This window comes from Megascapheus bottae, chromosome 24 (assembly GCF_031878675.1).
Source record: "Megascapheus bottae isolate mThoBot1 chromosome 24, mThoBot2.hap1, whole genome shotgun sequence".
Classification (NCBI taxonomy): domain Eukaryota; kingdom Metazoa; phylum Chordata; class Mammalia; order Rodentia; family Geomyidae; genus Megascapheus; species Megascapheus bottae.
Window position 1 is genome coordinate 11,481,691 of NC_143532.1, and position 22,353 is coordinate 11,504,043.

Consider the following 22,353-nt stretch of genomic DNA (forward strand, 5'->3'; position numbering starts at 1 on the left):
TGAATTTCTAAAAAGAATACTATGATTACTGTACACAATTTGTGAAAGATGTCATAAGATTCTATGGCTTTTGTTTTTAATTCATTTTATAAGTGAAAAACTAAGATTGAATGTTATTATATCATTAAGACAAATATTTTTAAAAAGTAAAGAAAATTGGTTGGGGGTGTAGCCTAGCAATAGAGTACTTGTCTAGCATGCACAAAGCCCTGGGGTTTGATTCCTCAGTGTCACATACACAGAAAAAAACAGCTATGGCTCAAGTAGTAGAGCATTAGCTTTAAGCAAAAAGAGCTCAGGGAAAGCACCCCGACTCTGAGTCCAAGCACCAGGACTGGCAATAAATAAATAAATAACTGGAACAGAAAAGCAGTAAAATAACATAAACGGTAAATAGAATCATGATTGATTTTTGTTTTCCTCTTTCTGCATTATTCAAACTAAAATGAGAAAAAAAATGACAGATACTGGTTTGTCTTACTGAAAAGTACAATTATTAAAGTAAATCTGGCAGACCAGCTCCTTGGTCAGGTCATCTCTATCTACTAGGTCAGCTATAATATGGCCTTAATACAGAATGAACAATCCATATGTCCAGTTTAGGATTATTCTACCACATTCTATATTAGAACTGCTGATATGAACAAGTGTTACTTCTAAGCTTCTATGAACCATCTTGATTGCTAAAATGAAGTACTTTATTCAAACATTAACAAGATATGACAATTATCTTTAAAAATAATTTTAATTTTAAATGTAGTGTGGAATCCAATCACGTAACTGGATCAGTTAAATACTACATCAGACATTACAAACAGGAATTTAGGTCTACAGTAACATCTTCCCAGATTGTTTCCATGTTCTGGTCTCTCAGAAAATGGAAAGAATTCAACACACACACACACACACACACACACACATACACATTTTTTGGAGGTCATTCAAAAGAATTTTGAAATGTGAGGCAGGGGCACTGTTTAGTGGGAAAGCACTTGCCTAACATACATGAGACCTTGGGTTCAGTTCATGAAACAAAAAAAAAGAAATGAAATACTTGTAAGACACTAGAGATATAAATTACCCACTCCAAAAATAATGGATCCAGTCCACTAATACTCATTAATTCTTCCAAAACAAGTCCTTCGCAAAACAAAGCCTCATCATAGAACTACACCAAAATAACTGTCAGACATTTCTCCTAGAAATAAGCTTCAGTACGAATGTACCCCGCCCGTTTGTGAGTCAGAAATAGAATCTGGTTATTCTGTGTCGAGGTGAACATGTGCTGCCCTTTACTTTGACTCCCTGGCAAAGGCTATGAGAAATGAGTGGGCCTATGAGACAGAGGCAGAGCTGCCAGGCTGCAGTGACTGTGCCTACTATTAGCTGGCATCTAGGAGAAAACCTGGAAGACTGGTTGAAGACTCTCACTTGGTTCAGATACTATAAATAGCAATCAGCTCAGCTGTTGGAGTTTCTGGTTTCTTCTCTTTCGGCGCCCCTTAGTGGCTGAGTCACAGAGTGGCCTACTGGGTAAAATTAAATTGTGGGTGTGAACTTACTTGGTGGCTTCTTTGATAATAATCATAATGCCGCCTCGGGTGGCAGTTCTAAACTGGCACTGAGGATGGAGAGAGGGCGCGGCTTTGTCCAATCCTGCAAATCCTTTGAGGCTAGCGATTGCCTTCATCCTTTCCAATTTCCCCAGGATCCATAATAAGATGTCTTGGCACAATGACCTGGCAGGAAAGACAGTTATGAAAGAACTTGTCATCTTACTCTCTGCATCTAATAAGCTAACATAAAAAAAGAAAGACTGTCAGCTTCCACTGCATTCAAAATCCTGGCACAATTGCTTAGTACTACTGAAGTAGGACTACTTAGACCCAGGAGTGGAAAGTACACATCTTGTGAATGTCACAATGCAAATATCCTGAAATTCAATGAGTGACTAATCCTTGGCTCTAGAACCAGCCCTGCTATAGCACATGAGTCCCATGTGATGTCTCTTTTTTTCTCTTTTTCTTAATTACAGGCATACTATACTGCCTGTGGAAGACAGTGTGAATGAAAGCATACACTGATAAACCACTCACACTCAGTGGGACTAAGAAACCACACACTAACAAAATAATGCAAATTCCTGATCTGTACCAATCAGCCAAGACAGGAATGAAATAAATGCTTTAATTGTCCTTGTTAGTCTTCTATGAGAATTAACCACCCTAAGAGGACTTTTTTTTTTTAAATCAGAGTAATGATGACATGGACACAAAGGCACATCATCTATTGCATTTCTTCTTGTCCCTGTGGCTGTGGACACTGACTGCCATGTGCAGACTGGAAGCCAGAGAGCCAAAGGCAGGGTGTAAGCTTAGAATAGTATGCAGGACGGAGCATCCTCCTCCACTGCTTAGCAACCAAGCTAATGAACCCTATCACTTATTACTAGGAACTGTGCTACCCATTCTAATGCATATTTAGCATTCCCAGTAATCCCATGAAAAAATGCTGTTAGAATCCATCAGATGACGTGTGTGCAAACACCAAAAATTATATCCTACAGGATTTTAGAAAATATATTAACTATTACCAGGAAAAAGAAACAAAGTAAATATCAAAAATATAGCTAGTACAAATTGGGTTCTACTTAAACTCTAACACACACACACACACACACATGCGCGCGCGCACACACAATATTTTCTGGATAATTGAGAATCCTTTGATTCTAAACGCTCTGTCAGTAACACCAAATCCTAGGATAGTTCATAATTCACAAGCAGATTTTTCAAACCTGTTTTTTAAGTTCCTACAGATCATTATGACCCATCCTCTATTTCCTCCTTCCTAGTCACATAATTGCTGGATTTCTCACTGATCAAACAGTGAATGTTTATACACAGACACAAATTTCCTGTGTGATGTATATGACAGAGGCTAAGGAAAGTCAGTCATTCTAAAAATTACATCCATCCCCATTTGATCTGCAAAATTCTTTTTTTTTTATGTTGATGTTGGTTGTAGGGCTTGAACTTGAGTCCTGGGCCTCTGTCCCCTGAGCTCTTTTGCTCAAGGCTAGCACTTGAACACTTTGAGCCACAGCACTACTTCCAGTTTTCTGGCAGTTAATTGGAGATAAGTCTCACAGGCTTTCCTGCCCCAGCTGGCATTGAACCATGACCCGCAGATCTCAGTCTCCTGAGGATCAGAGGCATGAGCCTCTTTCTTATTCGATATCAGCAGAATTAGAGGATTCTCAAATATAAAAAGTAGCCTAAGCCAAGACTTCATTATTTATAAACAAGTTAGAGATTCTATTTAGAAGCAAATGAGGTACTGTTGATTGTTTACCTTAAGTGAGAAACACTCTGCCTGGTAAAACAGTAGAGTGAAAAGAGAATCCTCAGTATGGGCAGCAGGGAATCCAGCAATACCGGAAGAGGCTCATTCCCCACCACACACACCTAGGAAAAAGGACACAGTGAGACCTGCAACAACTGCAAAACCAAAGCCATGGGAATCCAAAAGTACACATGCAGTCTAGGTTTAACACAGCTCTCTTTTTAAGGCACACCAATGGAGCCGTAAGGGTGCCTAACATGACAATGAAACCAGCACTTAGCTGACACAGCACTCAGGCAATGTATGCACAGACAAAAGAACTGTCCAACAAAACAGGCACATTTAACCTGTCTTTTAACCTCTTCCTTCCTAATTCTGGCTTCATCTAAGTATCCTAATCTTCCTGTCATTCATCTATACAATAACAGTGCTACTTTTAAAGGCCTGCTATGAAGAACTAACAATTACTACCAAATAGAAAATTTTAATTTCATCTCAAGGGGGCTAGATATTGAAATTCAGTGGTAAAGCTTGTGCTTAGCTGAGTTTGATCCCTAGTAATATCTAGATTTCACAGAACTTGAGGGAATAAAAGGGTTTTATTTTTAAAGTGCAGCAGTAGAGTTCACTGGACACTAATGAAAATGAACTAAACAAATCATAGAGGGAGATGGTAAGGGGGGACGGGGAAGGAGTGAGGGAAGGGAAGATACTGCATGAAAGGAAATGTATTTATTACCTCAGTGATGTAATTATAATCCCTCTGTACATCACCTTTATTTTATTTTATTTTTCTTTGTGGATCATGGGGCTTGAACTCTGGGCCTGGACGTTGTCACTGAGCTCTTTAGCTCAAGGCTACCACCATACCCCAGGAGCCACAGTCCTACTTTCCTTTTCTAGTGATTAACTGGAGGTAAGAGTCTCATGGACTTTAGTGCCCGGGCTAGCTTTGAACCATGACCCTCAGATCTCAGCCTCTTGAGTAGTTAGGATTACAGGCATGTACATCACTTTTATAATCCCTCTTACATCATCTTTATAATAACAGTAAAATAAATAAAATTTTTAAAGGGGGGAAAGACTTACATTTGAAATAAAGCATAGTTCATTCTATATTTATCACTCTCAAGATGTGAATGCCCATTAACAGATACTGTTCTTTCTAGTTCAAAGACACACTATACACCTATATCTGCCCTGGCTTTCCATGGGTGAGGGTGTGAGATGCTGAATTTTAGTAACAATAGTTAGCTTAGGTATCTTGGTCAAATTTTTCAGTGTCTAGCATAAATGCATTGAATGCAATAATTTATTTATTTATTTATTTTTTATTTTTGCCCGTCTTAGGCCTAAGCACTGTCCCTGAGCCACCACTTGAGCCACAGTGCCACTTCTGGCTTTTTCTGTTCATGTAGTACTAAGGAATCGAACTCGGGGCTTCATGCATGCTAGGCAAGCAAACAACCATAAAGCCACATTCCCAGCCCTTGTAACAAACTTTTTATTGAATACCTGTTGGGTTCAAAGCACTGTCAGAGGCATTCTGCAAATGTCAAAGTGAGTTAATGTTTTTCACCCTCAGATTGTTGTACTGGAACAGGAAGACCCAAACCAATTATAGTAATTCCAGTCAGATAACTCAAAGTGTCAAAAGAGGTACAAAATGTTATTCAAAACTCTAACCAAACACAAAAGGATTTGGAAATGTAACTTTACAATAAATAAATTCAGACCTGCTAACATGGTCTATGATAATGGCAGCAGCAGGAGAAAGAGGAGGAGCTGATAAGATTATATTCTTAATATACGTGCCAGAAACTAGGTTTGTTATCTTCGAGTTATTATGGGAGATTCTTTAAGGACTTAAAGAATTCAGTGAAACTGCAACAATCTCCCAAAGTCAATTTTAGCAACGCAATTTAAAGAAAGGGAAGATTAAAGATATCTTACTTAATAGAGCACTGAAGTCAGAGGTGGTGCTGTTTCTATGAAATGAAAGGTCATGGTAACATATGCACAGGCTGGGAAAATCTGTGCTTTTGCAACAAACTCTGTCCCTTTAAAACTTCCCCAATTTTTCATACTTCTTAATCCTCCTGACTCCTCTGTGGAGCCTGATAACCAAAGAGCCAGCTTCCTGTGCATGATCTAATCTCCGTAAGCCCAGTTAAATGAAGAGTCTTGTAAGGCAGTGTTCAGAAGAAAATATGCAGGCCTAATTATGGTATCAGCAATTACAGGAGGCAAAAGAAGACATTCTCCAGATAACGTAAGGGCCTATTGTGTGGCTCTGGACCCTGTGTTCTCAGAGGTAATCCCCGTGGAGCCATTCTTCTTTCCCAGCATCTTTTGCAGCACCAACCCCCATTCAAAAAAAAAAAAAAGACACAGAGTGAATCTCCATTATTTTCTGGCTTGACAGGTCCAAAGCAACTCAAAGTGTAACTGGAACGCAATCAAGCCCATTTCTTGCAGGCTTGAGTATGTGTCATTTATAAACTCCTCCTATTTTTTTTATTTTCAAGAAACAGGCCTCACTTTTACATTCAGAAAAAACTACCCAGCTGCTTATATGTAACACAGTATTTGTTTTTATATGAAGGTTTAGTTATGCTAGGCACACATGGAGTATAGTGAGCCAAGTCTATTTCAAAGAGTTTGTCTCCCTCCAGTTAGGTTTGGCTAGGCCTCAGCGGCTCATATCTATAATCTTAACTGCTGAGGAGGCTGAGGGCAGAAGGATCACAGTGCAAGGGCAGCCAAGGCAGAAAAGTTCTCCAGATCCCATTTCAAAAATAATCAGCAAAAAACAGGACTAGAGACATGGCTCAATTGGGAAAAGGATACCAGCCAAATAGGCAAGTCAAACAACCACAAAATCCTGAGTTCAAACCCTGTGCTGAAAAAAAAAAAAAGAAAGTTTGGTTTGCACCTGACATCTGGCATTTCCTTCTATGTCTACTAGTGGAAACCAGTCACTTAAGTCACCTAACATGGACCTTCTATCCAGTGACTGACTTGTCAAACCTGTACCAACAATCTCTTGGGAGTCAGCATGAACAAAGACAAGCAAAACCTGAAGGAAAATGCTGAAGCTAGCTCCTGCCAATCACTTCACACTAAGATAGTGATAATGCTCCTGTCCCACTTGTCTGCAAGGCCTTGCTACCCATCCTCTAATATGTGTACCCTGTGGAATCATCCTGGGTGGTATTATGAGCGATCTCTTTTATGTATATGGGGTATCCTTACTCATCAGGAGGCACAGAGGGGTGCAAACACAGCTCAATACTTCAAGTGGTGTTTCTACCCGATCCTGACTGAGGCATTTTACTTACCTGACTGAGGCATTTTACTTAAAGTACCCTTTGTTAGTGGCCAAATTGAGCATGGAACACATGGGGTTGTATGTAGATCTTCCACCGATGAGTTATGTGATTTAAATGAATTGCTTTCTCTGAGCCTATTTCCTTGTCTATGAAATGGGGGATTGGATCAATCAAGCTCTAATTCCTTTTCTGTATACAATCAAATCAGATTGTAAGTTTGCTCATATTCATATTCTTTCAGTACAAAGAGGTAAGACTAGTTGGGAAACAAAAATGGATCATTCCTCCTGAGTGGCTAAAACTGAAGTTGTGAAATCAGTACTTTAGAGATGAAATTCATTTAGTTGAAAGTTTTCCAGATACTCAAGGAATTGTACAACTAGGGATCACCAAGCACAATACTAAGAGAAAAGAAGGCTGAAAGGAAGAAAAAAGAGACAGACTTTGAAGGTAGCTATTTAATTGTTCAGTCCAAAAGAGCCATGCAAAGAGCTAATAAAAGGTGCTTTAGGGCCAGGAGTTTAGCCTAGTGGTAGAGTGCTTGCCTAGTATGCATGGAGACCCGGGTTTGATTCTTCAGTACCACATCCATAGAAAAAAGCTGGAGGTGGTGCTGAGGCTCAAATGGTAGAGTGCTAGCCTTGAGAAAGTCCAAGGACAGTGCCCAGGCCCTGAACCTAAGCCCAGGTCGGCAAAAAAAAAAAAAAAAAGGTGCTTTAAAGGAAGGCTGAACTTCTCTATTAGCCTGTGCCTTTTCTAGGAAAAAAAAATGTAGGAAAACCTAACAGTCAAAACAAGAGACCAGTATGGATGTCTGAAAACCACAACAGATTCAGAGCACATCAGAAAAGAAGCAGGCTAACCAACTGATTGGCAGTGTGGAATTTCTTTGTTCTTTTGAGTAATTTCCACATTCCTTTTCTGACTGCACCAATCTGCCATGAGATGCAGTGTCTGTGGAAAGTTTTCATGTAAGCTCAGGGGACAGCTCTATTTTGAGTGACACATTCTGGATATCTTTTTTTTTTTTTCTTTTGCCAGTTCTAGGTCTTGAACTCAGGGTATGAGTACTGACCTTGAGCTTCCTCAAGGCTAGTGCTCTACCACTTGAGCCACAAAAACACTTCCAGCTTCTGTGTATGTGTTACTAAGGAATCTAACCCAGGGCTTTGAGCATGATAGGCAAACAGTCTATCACTAGGCCACACTCACAGCCCCACATTCTGAATATTCTTGACTGTGGATTAGCCACTATGGCATCCTTCGTCTATATTGTTGGGACTTCCTGGAAGGCAGTGGCTGAGTCTAAGTTGTTCCCATACTGAGAAACCTAGCAAAGCATCTGCCCTCAGGAGGTCTGAGATGGACTGAATCAAAGAATATGTGACAAAATAGCTTGTCTGGAATTCTTTCCAAAGCTCTATCATTGTGGGGAAGTTAAAATGCCCTCTGTATTTTTAAAATTTTTTTCAAAGCTGAGGCTAATTAACTGAACAGAGAATCATGAGAGTTTAGCCACAGAGGGAGAACAAATTAAACAAAAAGAGGATGGATTTTACTGATTGTTTTATCTAATCTGGAGAATGGAATTTTTTATTTTATTTTATTTTATTTTTTGTGGTTCATGGGGCTGGAGCTCAGCCTGAGCACTGTCCCTGAGCTCTTCAGCTCAAGGATACCACCCTACCCTTGAGCCAAGCCCACTTCCAGTTTTCTGGAGGTTAGATGGAGATAAGAGCCTCAGGTCCTTTTGTGCCCGGGCTGGCTTTGAACCTTGATCCTCAGTTCTCAGCGTCCTGCGTGGCTAGGATTATAGCGCCCAGCTTGGAGGATGGAACTCTTTGGAAGGATTTATAAGAAATTTAGAATCGGGGCCAGGGGTTTGGCCTAGTGGTAGAGTGCTTGCCTAGCATGCATGAAGACCCGGGTTCGATTCCTAGGTACCACATACATAGCAAAAAGCCAGAAGTGGTGCTGAGTCTCAAGTGGTAGAGTGCTAGCCTTGAGAAAGTCCAAGGACAGTGCTCAAGCCCTGAGCCCAAGCCCAGGACTGGCAAAAAAAAAAAAAAAAAAAAAAGAAATTTAGAATTGGCCAAAATACTCTAATTATTAAAAATAAAAATAAATGTGTTTATATTTTAGAACAAACAAAATCAGACAAAATGGACAGGCATTCTTATATATACCTCTCTCTCTCTTTTTTTTAATGCCAGTCCTGGGGCTTCAATGCAGAGTCTGAGTGCTGTTCCTAGGCTTTTTTTGCTCAAGGTTTAGCACTCTGTCACTTGAACCACAGCTCTACTTCTGGCTTTCGGGCAGTCAACAGGACATAAGAGTCTCACGAACTTTCCTGAAGGTTGGCTTGAAATCCTGATCCTTAGATCTCAGCCTTCTAAGTAGGCAGGATCACAGAAATGAGCCGCTGGCACCCAGCACATTTATTCTTTGTCTGCTTGATTTTTGTTTGTTTTTTTGTGTGCCACTCCTGGGGCTTGAACTCAGGGCCTGGGAAATGTCCTTGAGTTTTTTCAAGGCTAGTGCCAAAGCACCACTTCCAGCCTTTTCTGTGTATGTGATAAGAGGGAATCAAACCCAAGGCTTCGTGCATGCTAGGGAGCACTCTGCCACTAGGCCATACTCCCAGCCCGGCACATTTATTTCTTATTATTGCTTTTTTTTTTTTTTTTTTTTTTGCCAGTCCTGGCTTGAGCTCAGGGCCTGAGCACTGTCCTTGGACTTTCTCAAGGCTAGAGCTCTACCACTTGAGACTCAGCACCACTTCTGGCTTTTGTCTATGTATGTGGTACCAAGGAATCGAACCCAGGCCTTCATGCATGCTAGGCAAGCACTCTACCACTAGGCCAAACTCCTGGCCCTTATTATTGCTTTTGATCCTACAGTCAATGAAACTGTTTTCCTAATGTATGGCTTCCTTTTAGGATAAACACAATAAGCCTATCCAGAACCAAGCAGATTAAGCTGGTTGAATACAAAATTCAGTACAGGCTAGAACTTGATTACACCTGTATTAAAGATTAAACTAATCAAACAATGCCTTCTACCCCATTACAATGATCCTCTTGATAGTAGTGTTCCAGAACTTTTAATGCTCTTGCTGAGTTTAATTAAGACACATGAGAAGAAAAAGACAGGCAGGTTACCTAATATAGTAAGTGCTTTCCTTTTTGCATGCCTTCAGAACATAATGCATAAAGCAGTCTTTTTAAAGAATTGCTCTGAGCCAAAAAGGAACTGACAGCACTTATGTGCTACAATATGCTAAGAACCTACAAAAGTAACCTTATTTCATCCCTACAACTCAGCATTAAAAGTCTCTGAAAGTCACAAGAGTAGTCAATCTTAGTGTCAGACTTGAATCTATGTATATCTTGTTCAAAGGTCCTCACGCTTCTCTGCATTATTCCACAGGATCTGAGCTTTAGCATTAGAAAATCTAATCTCATGTCTTTGAAGGACATTTCTTTTAGGGCCTCTGTTTGAAATTCAAGGTCACACAAAGTTCAATTATAGATGGAAATTTCCAGAAAGAACTTCCTGTATGGAAAGAAACCAGTGATAAGAGTGCTTGTCTAGGGGGAGAGAAATGGGTACCAAGACATGTGAAAGGGTATCAATGTATGTGAATTAATGCACCTTCTATCTGGCAAATATCATGTAACCCTTTTACTAATTACAATAAAAAAAAAAAAAAGAGTGCTTGCCTAGCATGCAGCAAGACCCAGAGAATGGCAAAGTCACAGTCTGAGGCCAACCCTGACACATAATTATCAAAATCCAAACTTTTAACCAACAGCTGGACATGGTGCTATATTTTTGGCATCCTAGCTATGTAGGAAATTTACATTGGGAGGGTTTCCCCAGTTAAGCATAGGCATAAATACAAGATACTACTATATGAGAAATAACTAAAGCAAGAAGGGCTGAGGGTGTGGCTTAAGTGGTAGAGCATCTGCCTAGCAAGTACCCTGAGTTCAAAAAGCCCAGTACTAAAAAAAAAAGCATCTGACATTTTTTCCTTATTATTCTCTAAACAATGCAGTAGAACAACCATGTAACATTTATAGTGTAAGTAATCTAGTATAATTTATAATACACAAAAAGGCAAGTGTAGGCTATATGAAAAGACTACACCATTTTGTGTAGGGGACCTGGGCATTTAAGATTTTGATGTCTTCAAGGATCCTGGAAGAAATCCTCAAGGATAGTAAGGAGCAACTATAAGATATGTGTGTATGTGTGTGTGACTTTTTTAAAGAAGAGTAATAACGAATCATTTCTAAAGTTCCTTTTGGTTCTAAGATTCTATTATTTTAACTTCAAAATTCAGAGTAGTCAAGTGATCGATCTGACAAGGTAACTATAATTAGAAATTTGCTAAAGAACATGAGAATATAGCCAGTCCTCTTTACAGAAAGAAAGAAAATGTCAGGCACTGTTGGCTCATGCCTTTAAGCCTAGCTACTCAGGAGACTGAGCTCTGAGAATCATGGTTTGAAATGCTGGTAGTAAAGTTGTGGTTCACATGGTAGAGTGCTAGTCTTGAGAAAAAAAAGTTCAGGGTCAGTGCTCAAGTTCCAGGATGGAGGGCAGGGGGGAGTGGGAAGGAGAAAGATGGGGAGGAAGAGGGGTGAGAAGATGAGGAGTTTGAGTCCAGCAAAGGCTGTACAGCAAGTTCAAGGCAGCATTTGCTATATAGTGAGATATTATCCCAAAATAACAATAACAAAAACAAAAACAAAAGGATTACCTGGCAATGTGGCTCAGACCTATAATCCTAGCTACTCAGGAGGCTGAGATCTGAGCATTGTGGTTCAAAGCCATCTGGGCAGGAAAGTCCATGAAAATCTTATCTCTAATTAACTACCAGAAGTGGCATTGTGGATCACTGTAGCCTTGAGCTGAAGAGCTCAGGGACAGCACCCAGGACCAGAATTCAAGCCCCACAATCAACAACAACAGAAAAAGTATCACTAGGACCACTTACCATATTTTGTATTCCCTTTATAAAATATGTGCAGAACAGTCAAATCTCTAAAGGCAGAAAGTAGATGGAGCATTGCTAAGAGATAGGGGCAGGGCAGGGAAGAGAGAATGGGAGACATAGGCTTTTTTTTAAGGGAAAATATGCTAAAATAAGGTTGTGGTCGTAGTTGCATAACTCCATGAATATTCCTTGTTTTTAAATTGTTGGGATAATGTATAGAGGGGCTACCGTTACATTCGTCAGGTAGTAGGTACATTACTTCTCAAACTTCTCACATTTTTGTCCCTGTTTCCTTCCCCCCACCCCCTCCCAATCATCTTGGACATTTTTTTTTTTTTGGTTGGTCATGAAGCATGTACTCAGCCTAGGTGCTGTTCCTGAACTCTTCAGCTCAAGGCTACAGTTTTACCCTGAGCCAAGCCCCACTTCCCATTTTCTAGAGGTTAATTGGAGATAAGAGTCTCAGGTCCTTTTGTACCCAGCTGGCTCTGTACCTTGATCCTCCGGCTCCTAGGGGCATTTTTTCCCATATATTTTTAATTGTAATTAATAGAAGGGTTACATTATATTCATCAGATAGAAGGTGCATTACTTCATAAACACTGATATCCCTTTCTCATGTCTTGGTCCCCATTTCCCTTCCCCCCACCCCCGCCCTTCATCTTGTTTTTCCCCTCTTCCCTATCCTGTTTCAAATAACCAAATAAACATATATACAATATATCAGATAATGAGGTAAAATACTGTAACAATATGAGATAACCAAGGGACAGCAAAAGAGATGAAAGATAACATAGTACATTAAGGACAACAATCACTCATATATGGCTTTTATTTCTGTATCCTGGAGGTCCTTTCATTTAGTGTTATATTACATGGCCTTATATATCTAGGTTTTGTTTTGTTATAAATCTCTGCTAGTAGAGCCCAAGGTTTCTACTGATTATGACGAATGAGGGAAACCATTGAGCCTAAGTTCCTTTGAGTCTGGCTTACTTCACTTAATATGATTTTTTCTAAGTCTTTCCATTTCCTTACAAATGGGGTGATGTCATTCTTTCTGACAGCAGCATAGAATTCCATTGTGTATAAATACCACATCTTGTTGATCCACTCATCAACTGAAGGACATCTAGGTTGGTTCCATATCTTTGCTATGGTGAATAGTGCTGCAATGAACATCGTTGTGCTAGTGGATTTAATATGTCCTTGTTTCTGGATGATTGGGTAAATGTCAAGTAGTGGAATTGCTGGGTCATAGGGGAGCTCTATGTTTAGTCTTTTGAGGAACTGCCACACTGCTTTCCATAGTGGTTGAATGACTTTGCACTCCCACCAACAGTGTAGTAGTGATCCCTCCTGGCCATATCCCCCCCAGCATCTGTTGTTATTAGATTTCTTGATCATGGCCATTCTAATTGGAATGAGGTGGAATCTTAGAGTTGTTTTGATTTGCATTTTTTTTATGGCCAGAGATGTGGAGCGTTTCTTCATGTGTCTATGGGCCATTCGTATTTCTTCTTCAGAAAAGACTCTCTTTAAATCTTTGGTCAGATGGGCATTTTTTTTTTAAGGTAAAATATTCTAAAATAAGGTTGTGATGGTAGTTGCACAACTCCATGAATATTCTTTAAAAAAAAAAAAAAACACCAAATGGGTGTTCAAATGGGTGCACTGTATGTTCTGAGTTTTACTTCAATAAATGTGTTAAATAGAAAAAGCAAGAAAACTAGAGCTGGAAATGTTCCCAAATGCCTCTCTAAAACTAAACACCCTCTTGTTACCCACTGAGTGGTTCTATCAATTCCCCCAACCCAGATGTTTTTCTTATTTCCTGCCTTTGAGCTGTACTCTATAATTTAGTATTAACAGAATGTTAATAAAGTCAACATATCCTTTGTTGCTCAATTCTACACAGTGTTTATCATTTTCCTCCAGCATACACACTTCCTCTGTTTTCCAACTGCAGCTGGGCTGCCAAAACCCTGCAAAGAGAATAATTATCCCTCTTTACCCCTCTTAGTTTCATGACAGTCCCAGTCTTCGGTGCATAAAACCAGTCCACATGAAGCCAGTGTTTGGCTTCCCTCTCTACAAGATCCTAAATTCACCTACTACTCACTAACCTATGAGTGGGTTCCCTCTTTTTGAGGGCAAGAATAAGATTAATGGCCAGACTTAATATAGCTCTCCCCTTTTTTTCCCTCACAGGCTAATTCCCTTGCCAGGAAAAAATTGTTTTGCTTTCATTTTCCTCTTTCAGATACTATGTAGGCCTGACCTTGAACTTCTCTGTCTCTGCTTCAAAGCATGCGCCATCACATGCAACTCTTTTTCACTTAAAGGGAATGTACTGACTTCCACGAAATACTAAAGGGGTTTGTTGCAAAGTCTAGTTATAATCTGTCCCAGTCCTGCTCTGACTTTTCAATTCTGATATTCACAATCAATCATTTTCCTCATAACAATCCTCAGACTAGAGCAGGACATGATTAAATGCCAGCTTCCTATAAATTAATGGAGGCTTGTCCTCTAGCAAGTGCAAGCAAATGCTTCAAAGCAAGCACTAGATTTCTAAATGACTCCACAGCCACGTAGAAAGAAGTTCTTGGCTTGCCATAATCTGGACAGTCTTTTTCTAGCAATATTTAGAACAGGAAATAAAACCCATCTTTTTAATAGTCTAAAAATGAGAAACCAAACCAAAATGAAAACAAATAAAAACATGATTGGAAATGTGGCTTACTGGTAGAGTGCTTGCCTAACATGCATGAAGCCCTGGGTTTAATTCTTCAGTACCACATAAACAGAAAAAGAAGGAAGTGGCATTGTGCCTCAAATGGTAGAGCTGCAAGTGGCACTATGGCTCAAATGTCACTGAGCAAAAGAAGCTCAGGGACAGCATCCAGGCCCTGAGTTCAATTACCAGGACTGGCAATAAACAAACAAATAAACTTGGAGAGAGTGAAGGTAGGGATAACATTGTTCAAAATGAAATGTAATCTACCTGACTGACTTAACTGTAAACCCTCTGTACATCACCTTTTTAATAACAATAAAAATGTAAATGTTTGCAGAGAAAAAATAAATACATTGTTTTGTTTTGTTTTTTAAAAAAACAGCATTATTGGAGCCAGGCACGATGGCTCACGCCTATAATCCTAGTCAGAAGGCTGAGCTCTGAGGATCATGGTCCAAAACCAGCTTAGAGAACTAAAAAGTCCATGAGATTCTTATCTAAAATTAACCACCAGAAGGCTAGAAGTAGAGCTGTGGCTCAAGAGGCAGGACTGTAGCCTTGAGCTGAAGAGCTCAGGGACAGTACCTAGGCCCAGAATTCAAGTCCTGCTACCAACAAAACAAAACAAAACAAAAGCAACAACAACAAAAAACACAGCATTATTGGGAACAGGAGTGTGGCCTAGTGGTAGAATGCTTGCCTACCATGCTCAAAGCCCTGGGTTCAATTCCTCGGTACCATGTACAAGAAAAAGCCAGATATGGTACTATGGCTCAAGTGGTAGAGCACTAGCCTTGAGAAAGCCCAAGGATAGTGCCCAGGCCCTTGAGTTCAAGCACCAGGACTGGCAAAAAAAAAAAGAAAAGAAAAGAAAAACAGCATTATACTCACTAACTCACCATGTCATGTTTTATTTATGAGCAATTTAATTCCATATTCCATATTTGTGTTCTGGCTCAATTCTAAAAAGCCATACAATTTTTGTATTTATTGTTTTGTTTTGTTTTGTTTTTTTTCCAATCCTGGGGCTTAAACTCAGAGTCTAGACACTGTCCTTCGGCTTTCTCAAGGCTAGAGCTCTACCACTTGAGCCACAGCACCATTTCTGGATTTTTTCTATGTATATGGTAGAGGAATCAAACCTAGGTCTTCATGCAAACTAGGCAAGCACTCTACCACCAGACCAAACCCCCGGCCCTGAAAAACCATACTATTTTTATTTTAATTATGAAATTAAAAAGGTAGCAAACAGGAGCCAGAAAGGTATCCTAGTGGTAGAGTGCATTGCTTAGCATGCACAAAGCCCTGGGTGCAATTCCTTGGTAATATATAAACAGAAAAAGCTGGAAGTGGTGGTATGGCTAACCCTTGAGAAAGCCCAAGGACAGTGCCCAGGCCCTGAGTTCAAGCCCCAAGATTGGCAAAAAAAAAGAAAAAAAAAAAGATAGGGGCCAGGAGTTTGGCCCAGTGGTAGAGTGCTTGCCTAGCATGCACAAAGACCCAGGTTCGATTCCTTGGTACCACATACATTGAAAAAAGCTGGAAGTGTGCTGAGGCTCAAGTGGTAGAGTGCTAAGCCTTGAGAAAGTCCAAGGACAGTGCTCAGGCCCTGAGCCCAAGCCCAGGACTGGCAAAAAAAAAAAAAAAAAAAGATAGCAAACATTTTCACTCTAGCAACAAAGTGAATAAGAGAATGAAGTAGCCAGGTGCTGGTGGTTCAGGCCTGGAATCCTAGCTACTCAGGAGGCTGAGATCTGAGGATTACAGTTCGAAACCAGCTGGAACAGAAAGACTATAAGACTCATCTCCAATTAATCACAGAAAAAAAAGGAAATGATAATGTAGTTCAAGTAGTATACTGTTAGCCTTGAGCAAAAGGACAGAAGTTCAAGGCCCAGGAACAACCAAAAAAAAAAAGGAAAGAAAGAAAGAAAGAAAGAAAAAAAGACAATGTGGTAAAAAATGCAATTACAAAGAGCATTTATTGCATGATCCAGCAATATGCAATGTCCTGATTTACCGGTAAATCCTCAGAGATAGAAAACAGGTTTAGGGGTTTCCTAGGGCTAAGGATTTAGGGAAGACTGGTAAAGAGATTTAGAAATGACAGCTAAGTACTTCTGGATGAGTTTTATTTCCCGCTGATACAGGGGATAAATAGAGGTCCTGGGTAATGTCCATTAGCATTTATACTCAAGTCCAGTACTCAACCACTTAAGTCACAGCTCTACTTTCTGGCTTTTTGATAGTTAACTGGAGCTCAGTGTCTCACAAAATTTACTGTACTGGCTGACTTCCAACCATGATCACAGCTCTACTTTCTGGCTTTTGATAGTTAATTGGAGCTCAATGTCTCACAAAATTTATTGTACCGGCTGGTTTCCAACCATGATCCTCAAAGCTCAGCCCCCTGAGTAGATAGAATTATAGGTGTGAACCATTGACATCCAACCTAGGAGGTTTCTACAGGACAATAAAATGTTCTAAAATTGTGACAACAGTTGTATAAATCAGTAAGTATGAAATCTTGGTTTGTGTGGTGATTATATGGTATGAATTATATCTTAATAAAGCTGTTAGAAGATTAACCTGCATATAAATTTCATCAACTGAGGAACAGATGATACGTACACACACACACACACACACACACACACACACACACACACACACACACACAAGCAACAAACTGAATAAACCTCAGGAACATTCTACTAAGTGACAGGCAAGCCTTTTATAATCTAGTCACAAAGAGGCAGAGGACATATCTCTGGTTGCCTACAGACAGGGGCAGAAATAGGAACTAGTGGCATAAGGTATCTGGTGATGGAGATATTGCTTAATACTGTACTGTAGTGATAAATATACTAAAAATACTGAGCTGTATGTTTTTTTTAAATGATTTTTTTGGCCAGGCACGGTGGCTCACGCCTGAGATCTGAGAGTCGAGGTTCAAAGGCGCTAAAGTCCGTGAGACTCTTATCTCCAATTATCCACCAGAAAACCAGAAGTGGGGCTGTAGCTCAGTGGGTAGGGTGGTAGACTTGAGCTGAAGAACTCAGGGACAGCGCCCAGATGCAGAGTTCAACAAAAAAAATTTAAAAAAAAATAAAAATAAAAGGACAGGGAGGGCCTAGTGGTAGAGTGCTCACCTAGCATGCATGAAGCTTTGGGTTCAAGTCCTCAGTACCATATACACAGAAAAAGCCAAAAGTGGCCCTGTGGCTCAAGTGGCAGAGTACTAGCCTTGAGCTGAAGAGGAAGCACTCAAGGACAGTGTCCAGGCACGGAGTTCAAGCCCCAAGACCAATCAATCAATCAATAAATAAACAAACTTTGAAGACTACATATAAATATTAGCTAAAAATATTGGAGGTATGAATTACTAACCTTAAACACATCTTCAATACATCTACTAAGTTCTTCTTCTGTCACCAAAATGGTCCCTGGCAACATGTCACTCTCTGGAATCTCTAGAAAATAAACACAATTACTCACACTCAGCCATCAACTCCTACTGAATAAATGACATGCAAAAGGCTTTATTAGTGAGCTGGTCCTCCAGTTAAGACCAGACAATTGACATGGTTCTATGCAATTCCCCCTTTATATATAAAGTTTCATGGAATCTGTGATACCACTGAATCACACATGGTGCCAGTGCCACTGGTTAACACCGACAATCCTAGCTACTCAGGAGGTGAGATCTGAGAATCATCATGACTCAAAGCCAGTCCAAGAAAGACTCTAACTCTAATTAACAAACTAAACAAGATTCTAATTAACAAGCTGAACTGGAGAGGTAGCTCAACTGGTAGAGCAACAGCTATAAGGAAGAAGCTGAGAGACTACGAGGTCCTAGCACACATGCAGAAAAAGGGTAAGGTTATTTTATGAATCATTATACAAGAAGAAACATTGTCAATTAACCTACTATATTACTCATAATTTTAAATTTACTGAATAAAAAACTGTGAATAAAATAAAGTGAAAATGACAGATTTGATGGTTGTGTGTAGGTGACAGGCACACTAGTGTCTGCAAGTATGTGTCTGAAAATTTCCCTTTTAAAATGTTTTAAAATAAGCTAAGCACAGAGGCACATGCCTATAATCCCAGAACTGGGGAGGCTGAGGCAGGAGGATTAAGAGTTCAAGACAAACTTGAGCAATACAGTAATACTGTCTCAGAAAGAAAAACAACAAAGCTGGGCTCCTAGATACTCAGGAGGCTGAGATCTGAGGATCACAGTTCAAAGCCAGCCTGGGCACTAAAGACCTTGAGATTCTTACCTCCAATTAACCACTAGAAAAGCAGAAGTGGCACTGTGGCTCAAGGAGTGGGGTAGTAGCCTTGAGCTGAAGAGCTCAGGCAAAGCACCCAGGCCCAGAGTTCAAGCCCCACGAAAATAAAAAAAGAAAAAAGCAATAAAACAGCAGAAGTGGCTCACAACTGCAATCCTAGCTACTTAGGAGCCTGAAACCTGAGGATCAAGGTTCAAAGCCAGCTTGGGCACAAAAGGACCTGAGACTCTTATCTCCAATTAACCTCTAGAAAACAAAGTGGGGTTTGGGTCAAGGGTAGGGCAGAAGCCTTGACCTGAAGAGCTCAGGGGCAATGTTCAGGGGCAATGTCCAGTCCCAGGGGTAGGGTGGTAGCCTTGAGCTAAAGAGCTCAGGGACAGCGCGCCCCAGGCTGAGTTCAAGCACCATGATGAAAGAAAGGAAGGAAGGAAGGAAGGAAGGCAGGAAGGCAAAACAGAGGTTATTTGGGTTGTTTTGTCATGGGGTTTGAACCTAGACCTGGGCATTGTCCTTGAGTTGTTTTTGCTCATGGCTAACACTCTACCACTTTGAGCCACAGTGCCACTATCAATTTTCTGGTAGTTAACTGGAGATAGAGTCTCATGCACTCTCCTGCCCAGGCTGGCTTTGTCTCTCAAATCACAGTCTTTTATGTAGCAAAGATTATAGTAGCAAAGATTAGAGGCAAGAGCCATCTTTTTCTTTTTTTTTTTTTTTTGCCAGTCCTGAGCTTGGGCTCAGGGCCTGAGCACTGCCCTTGGGTTTTCTCAAGGCTTGAGCTCTACCACTTGAGCCACAGCATCACTCCTGGCTTTTTTCTATGTATGTGGTACTGAGGAATCAAACTCAGGTCTTCATGCATGCTAGGCAAGCACGCTACCACCAGGCCAAACTCCCAGCAGTGAGCCATCATTTTTAAAGTATTCATTATTTATCTTTCTCTCTATAAGCTAGTATTGGGGACAAATAGAAAAAGGAATTCTTGAAAGTTGACATCAGAGTCCAATTCTTGAAAACATTTCAGCACCATTACTGATATCCATATTTTCTCATTTGCATTATCTACTACACTACCAACAATCCAAGTCAGGTGACATTTCTTCATTTTTTAAATTTTATTTTATTTTTTTTTGCCAGTCCTGGGCCTTGAACTCAGGGTTTGGGCACTGTCCTTGAGTTCTTGGGCTTTCTCAAGACTAGAGTTCTACCACTTGAGCCACAGCACCATTTCTGGCTTTTTTCTATGTATGTGGTACTGAGGAATTGAACCCAGATCTTCGTGCATGCTAGGCAAGCACTCTACCACTAGGCTAAACTCCCAGCCCGTCATTTCTTAAGAGTTCTCCATTCAACTTCTGCCCTCTTCTTTTAATCACTGACATCTACTCTGCAAAAGTTCTGATACTCTTTTGCAGATACAAACATCTGTGACCTCACTACCAGCCAGCACAATGGTGAGATGCGCAACTTGACAGAAAAATTCATGAAATGTGTAGAAGATTTAAAAATAAAAGATCTATTTATTAATATGTTGTGGGCTAAACCCTGGGACTCCCACATGCTACACAAGTGGCTCTACCACCAAGTACACTTACAGCATCTGCTGGTGATCACAAATAGCTATACACAAACAATATATACATTATATCAGAACAATGTAAGTGTTAACAGTGACTGTCTGTGAGACTGGAGAACATGGATAGAAGGAAGACTCACTTTTCAATGTACTCTTTTGTGCTTTCAAAATTGTTACTGTGGCTGAAAGGAAGGGAAGACTGAATTGAGTGCCTGTGAAACACTGATTAGCCATGTATGTACAGACTTCAAAAGAGCAATGTTTTTGGAGATATAGCTCGGTGGTAGACCATGTACTTAGCATGTGCAGGGCCCTGAGTTCCATCCTTAGCACCAGCAACAGCTTTCCTTTAAAAATCAAATAGAGGGAGCTGGGAGTTTGGCCTAGTGGTAGAGTGCCTGCCTAGCATGCACGAAGACCCGGGTTCGATTCCTTGGTACCACATACATAGCAAAAAGCCAGAAGTGGTGCTGAGGCTCAAGTGGTAGAGCCCTAGCCTTGAGAAAATCCAGGGACAGTGCTCAGGCCCCGAGCCCAAGCCCAGGACTGGCAAAAAAAAAAAAAAGAAAATCAAATAGAGGGCTGGGAGTTTGGCCTAGTGGTACAGTGCTTGCTAGCATGCACCAAGACCAAGGTTCGATTCCTTGGTACCACATACCTAGAAAAAGCTGGAAGTGGTACTGTGGCTCAAGTGGTAGAGCTCTAGCCTTGAGAAAGCCTAAGGACAGTGTCCAGGCCCTCAGTTCAAGCCCAAGAACTGGCAAAAAAAAAATAAAAATAAAAAATAAAAATCAAATAAGGGGCTTCTTGGGGACGCGTTCTGTGCTCCAGGTTCGCCGTCACCGCCCGTCTCCCTCGGAGCCTGTGTCCGACAGGACGCGCGCCCAGCGCGTGACCAAGACCAAAGATGGCCATGAAGTGAGGTCGTGCAAAGTGGCCAATAAAACGGGCAGCATCACCATCTCCGTGTGGGATGAGGTCGGCAGTCTCATCCAGCCCGGGGATATCATACGGTTGACCCGAGGATATGCATCTATGTGGAAAGGGTGTCTGACACTTTATACTGGAAGAGGTGGTGAACTTCAAAAAATTGGGGAATTTTGTATGGTTTATTCAGAAGTGCCAAATTTCAGTGAACCCAACCCAGATTATGGAGAACAGCAGAACCAAGGGGTAAATAATGAGCTGAAAAATAGTAATACCAGTACAGGTGCATCTGGACCAGTGGAAATGGTGTTCAAACTGGCCCCGAATCAAGGGGATGCCAAATTTCATATTCTGGTAGAAGCAATGGCCGGGGACTGACCTATCCACAGCTATTAGGAGCAGCTAATAATCACACAGTCATGACCACAATGAGTAATGGCAGGGATCCTTGGAGGGCCTTTAAAAGATGACTTATGCCAAATAGTCACATGTAGTTTTTGAACTACATGACCTACTTGAACACATATTGCACTTTTATTTATTGTTAGCTGTGAAACGTATGACCTTTATTAGTTTTCTTTTACATTTTTGGTTTGTTAAGACAAGTGGTTGATTTTTATAGCAAAACTGTTAAGCTACTCAAGTATCCTATTGAAGAGTAAGAGCTCTTTGAGTCGTAGGGGCATTTACTTAGAGCAAAAACTATTGGATATCCTCTTTTTTTTTTTTTTTTGCCAGTCCTGGGCTTGAGCTCAGGGCCTGAGCACTGTCCTTGGATTTTCTCAAGGCTAGAGCTCTACCACTTGAGCCTCAGCACCACTTCCGGCTTTTTTCTATGTATGTGGTACCGAGGAATCGAACCTGGGTCTTCATGCATGCTAGGCAAGCACTTTAACCACTAGGCCAAACTCCCGGCTCTTGGATATCCTCTTTTAAAAATCTGTATCCATTTTAAGGATGAGTTACTTGAGATATTAAGCTTTATAGCCTCTGTGAGTCTATCTTCTGTATATGTTTTTGTAATATTTGGCATAAAGTTTAATGGGATATATTGTTTTAAATCCAGCTGTTTACCAGCTAAAGCAACAACCACCAAAAATGAGAAATTTGATCAATGCTAACAG

At 40.5% G+C, this 22,353-nt stretch overlaps 1 protein-coding gene and 1 pseudogene across 1 annotated transcript in view; one reads left to right on the plus strand and one right to left on the minus strand.

Annotated features, from left to right (window-relative positions):
* Positions 1 to 22,353, minus strand: part of Tango6 (transport and golgi organization 6 homolog) — a 148,250-nt gene that overhangs the window by 110,418 nt on the left and 15,479 nt on the right. Inside the window, exons 7-9 of the mRNA XM_090357379.1 lie at positions 17,813 to 17,895; positions 3,355 to 3,467; positions 1,563 to 1,739 (exon numbers count right to left, since the gene is read on the minus strand). Coding sequence (XP_090213505.1) covers positions 1,563 to 1,739; positions 3,355 to 3,467; positions 17,813 to 17,895 — 373 coding nt within the window. The remainder of the gene's footprint in view (positions 1 to 1,562; positions 1,740 to 3,354; positions 3,468 to 17,812; positions 17,896 to 22,353) is intronic.
* LOC150046944 (SOSS complex subunit B2 pseudogene) lies at positions 21,338 to 21,699 on the plus strand (annotated as a pseudogene).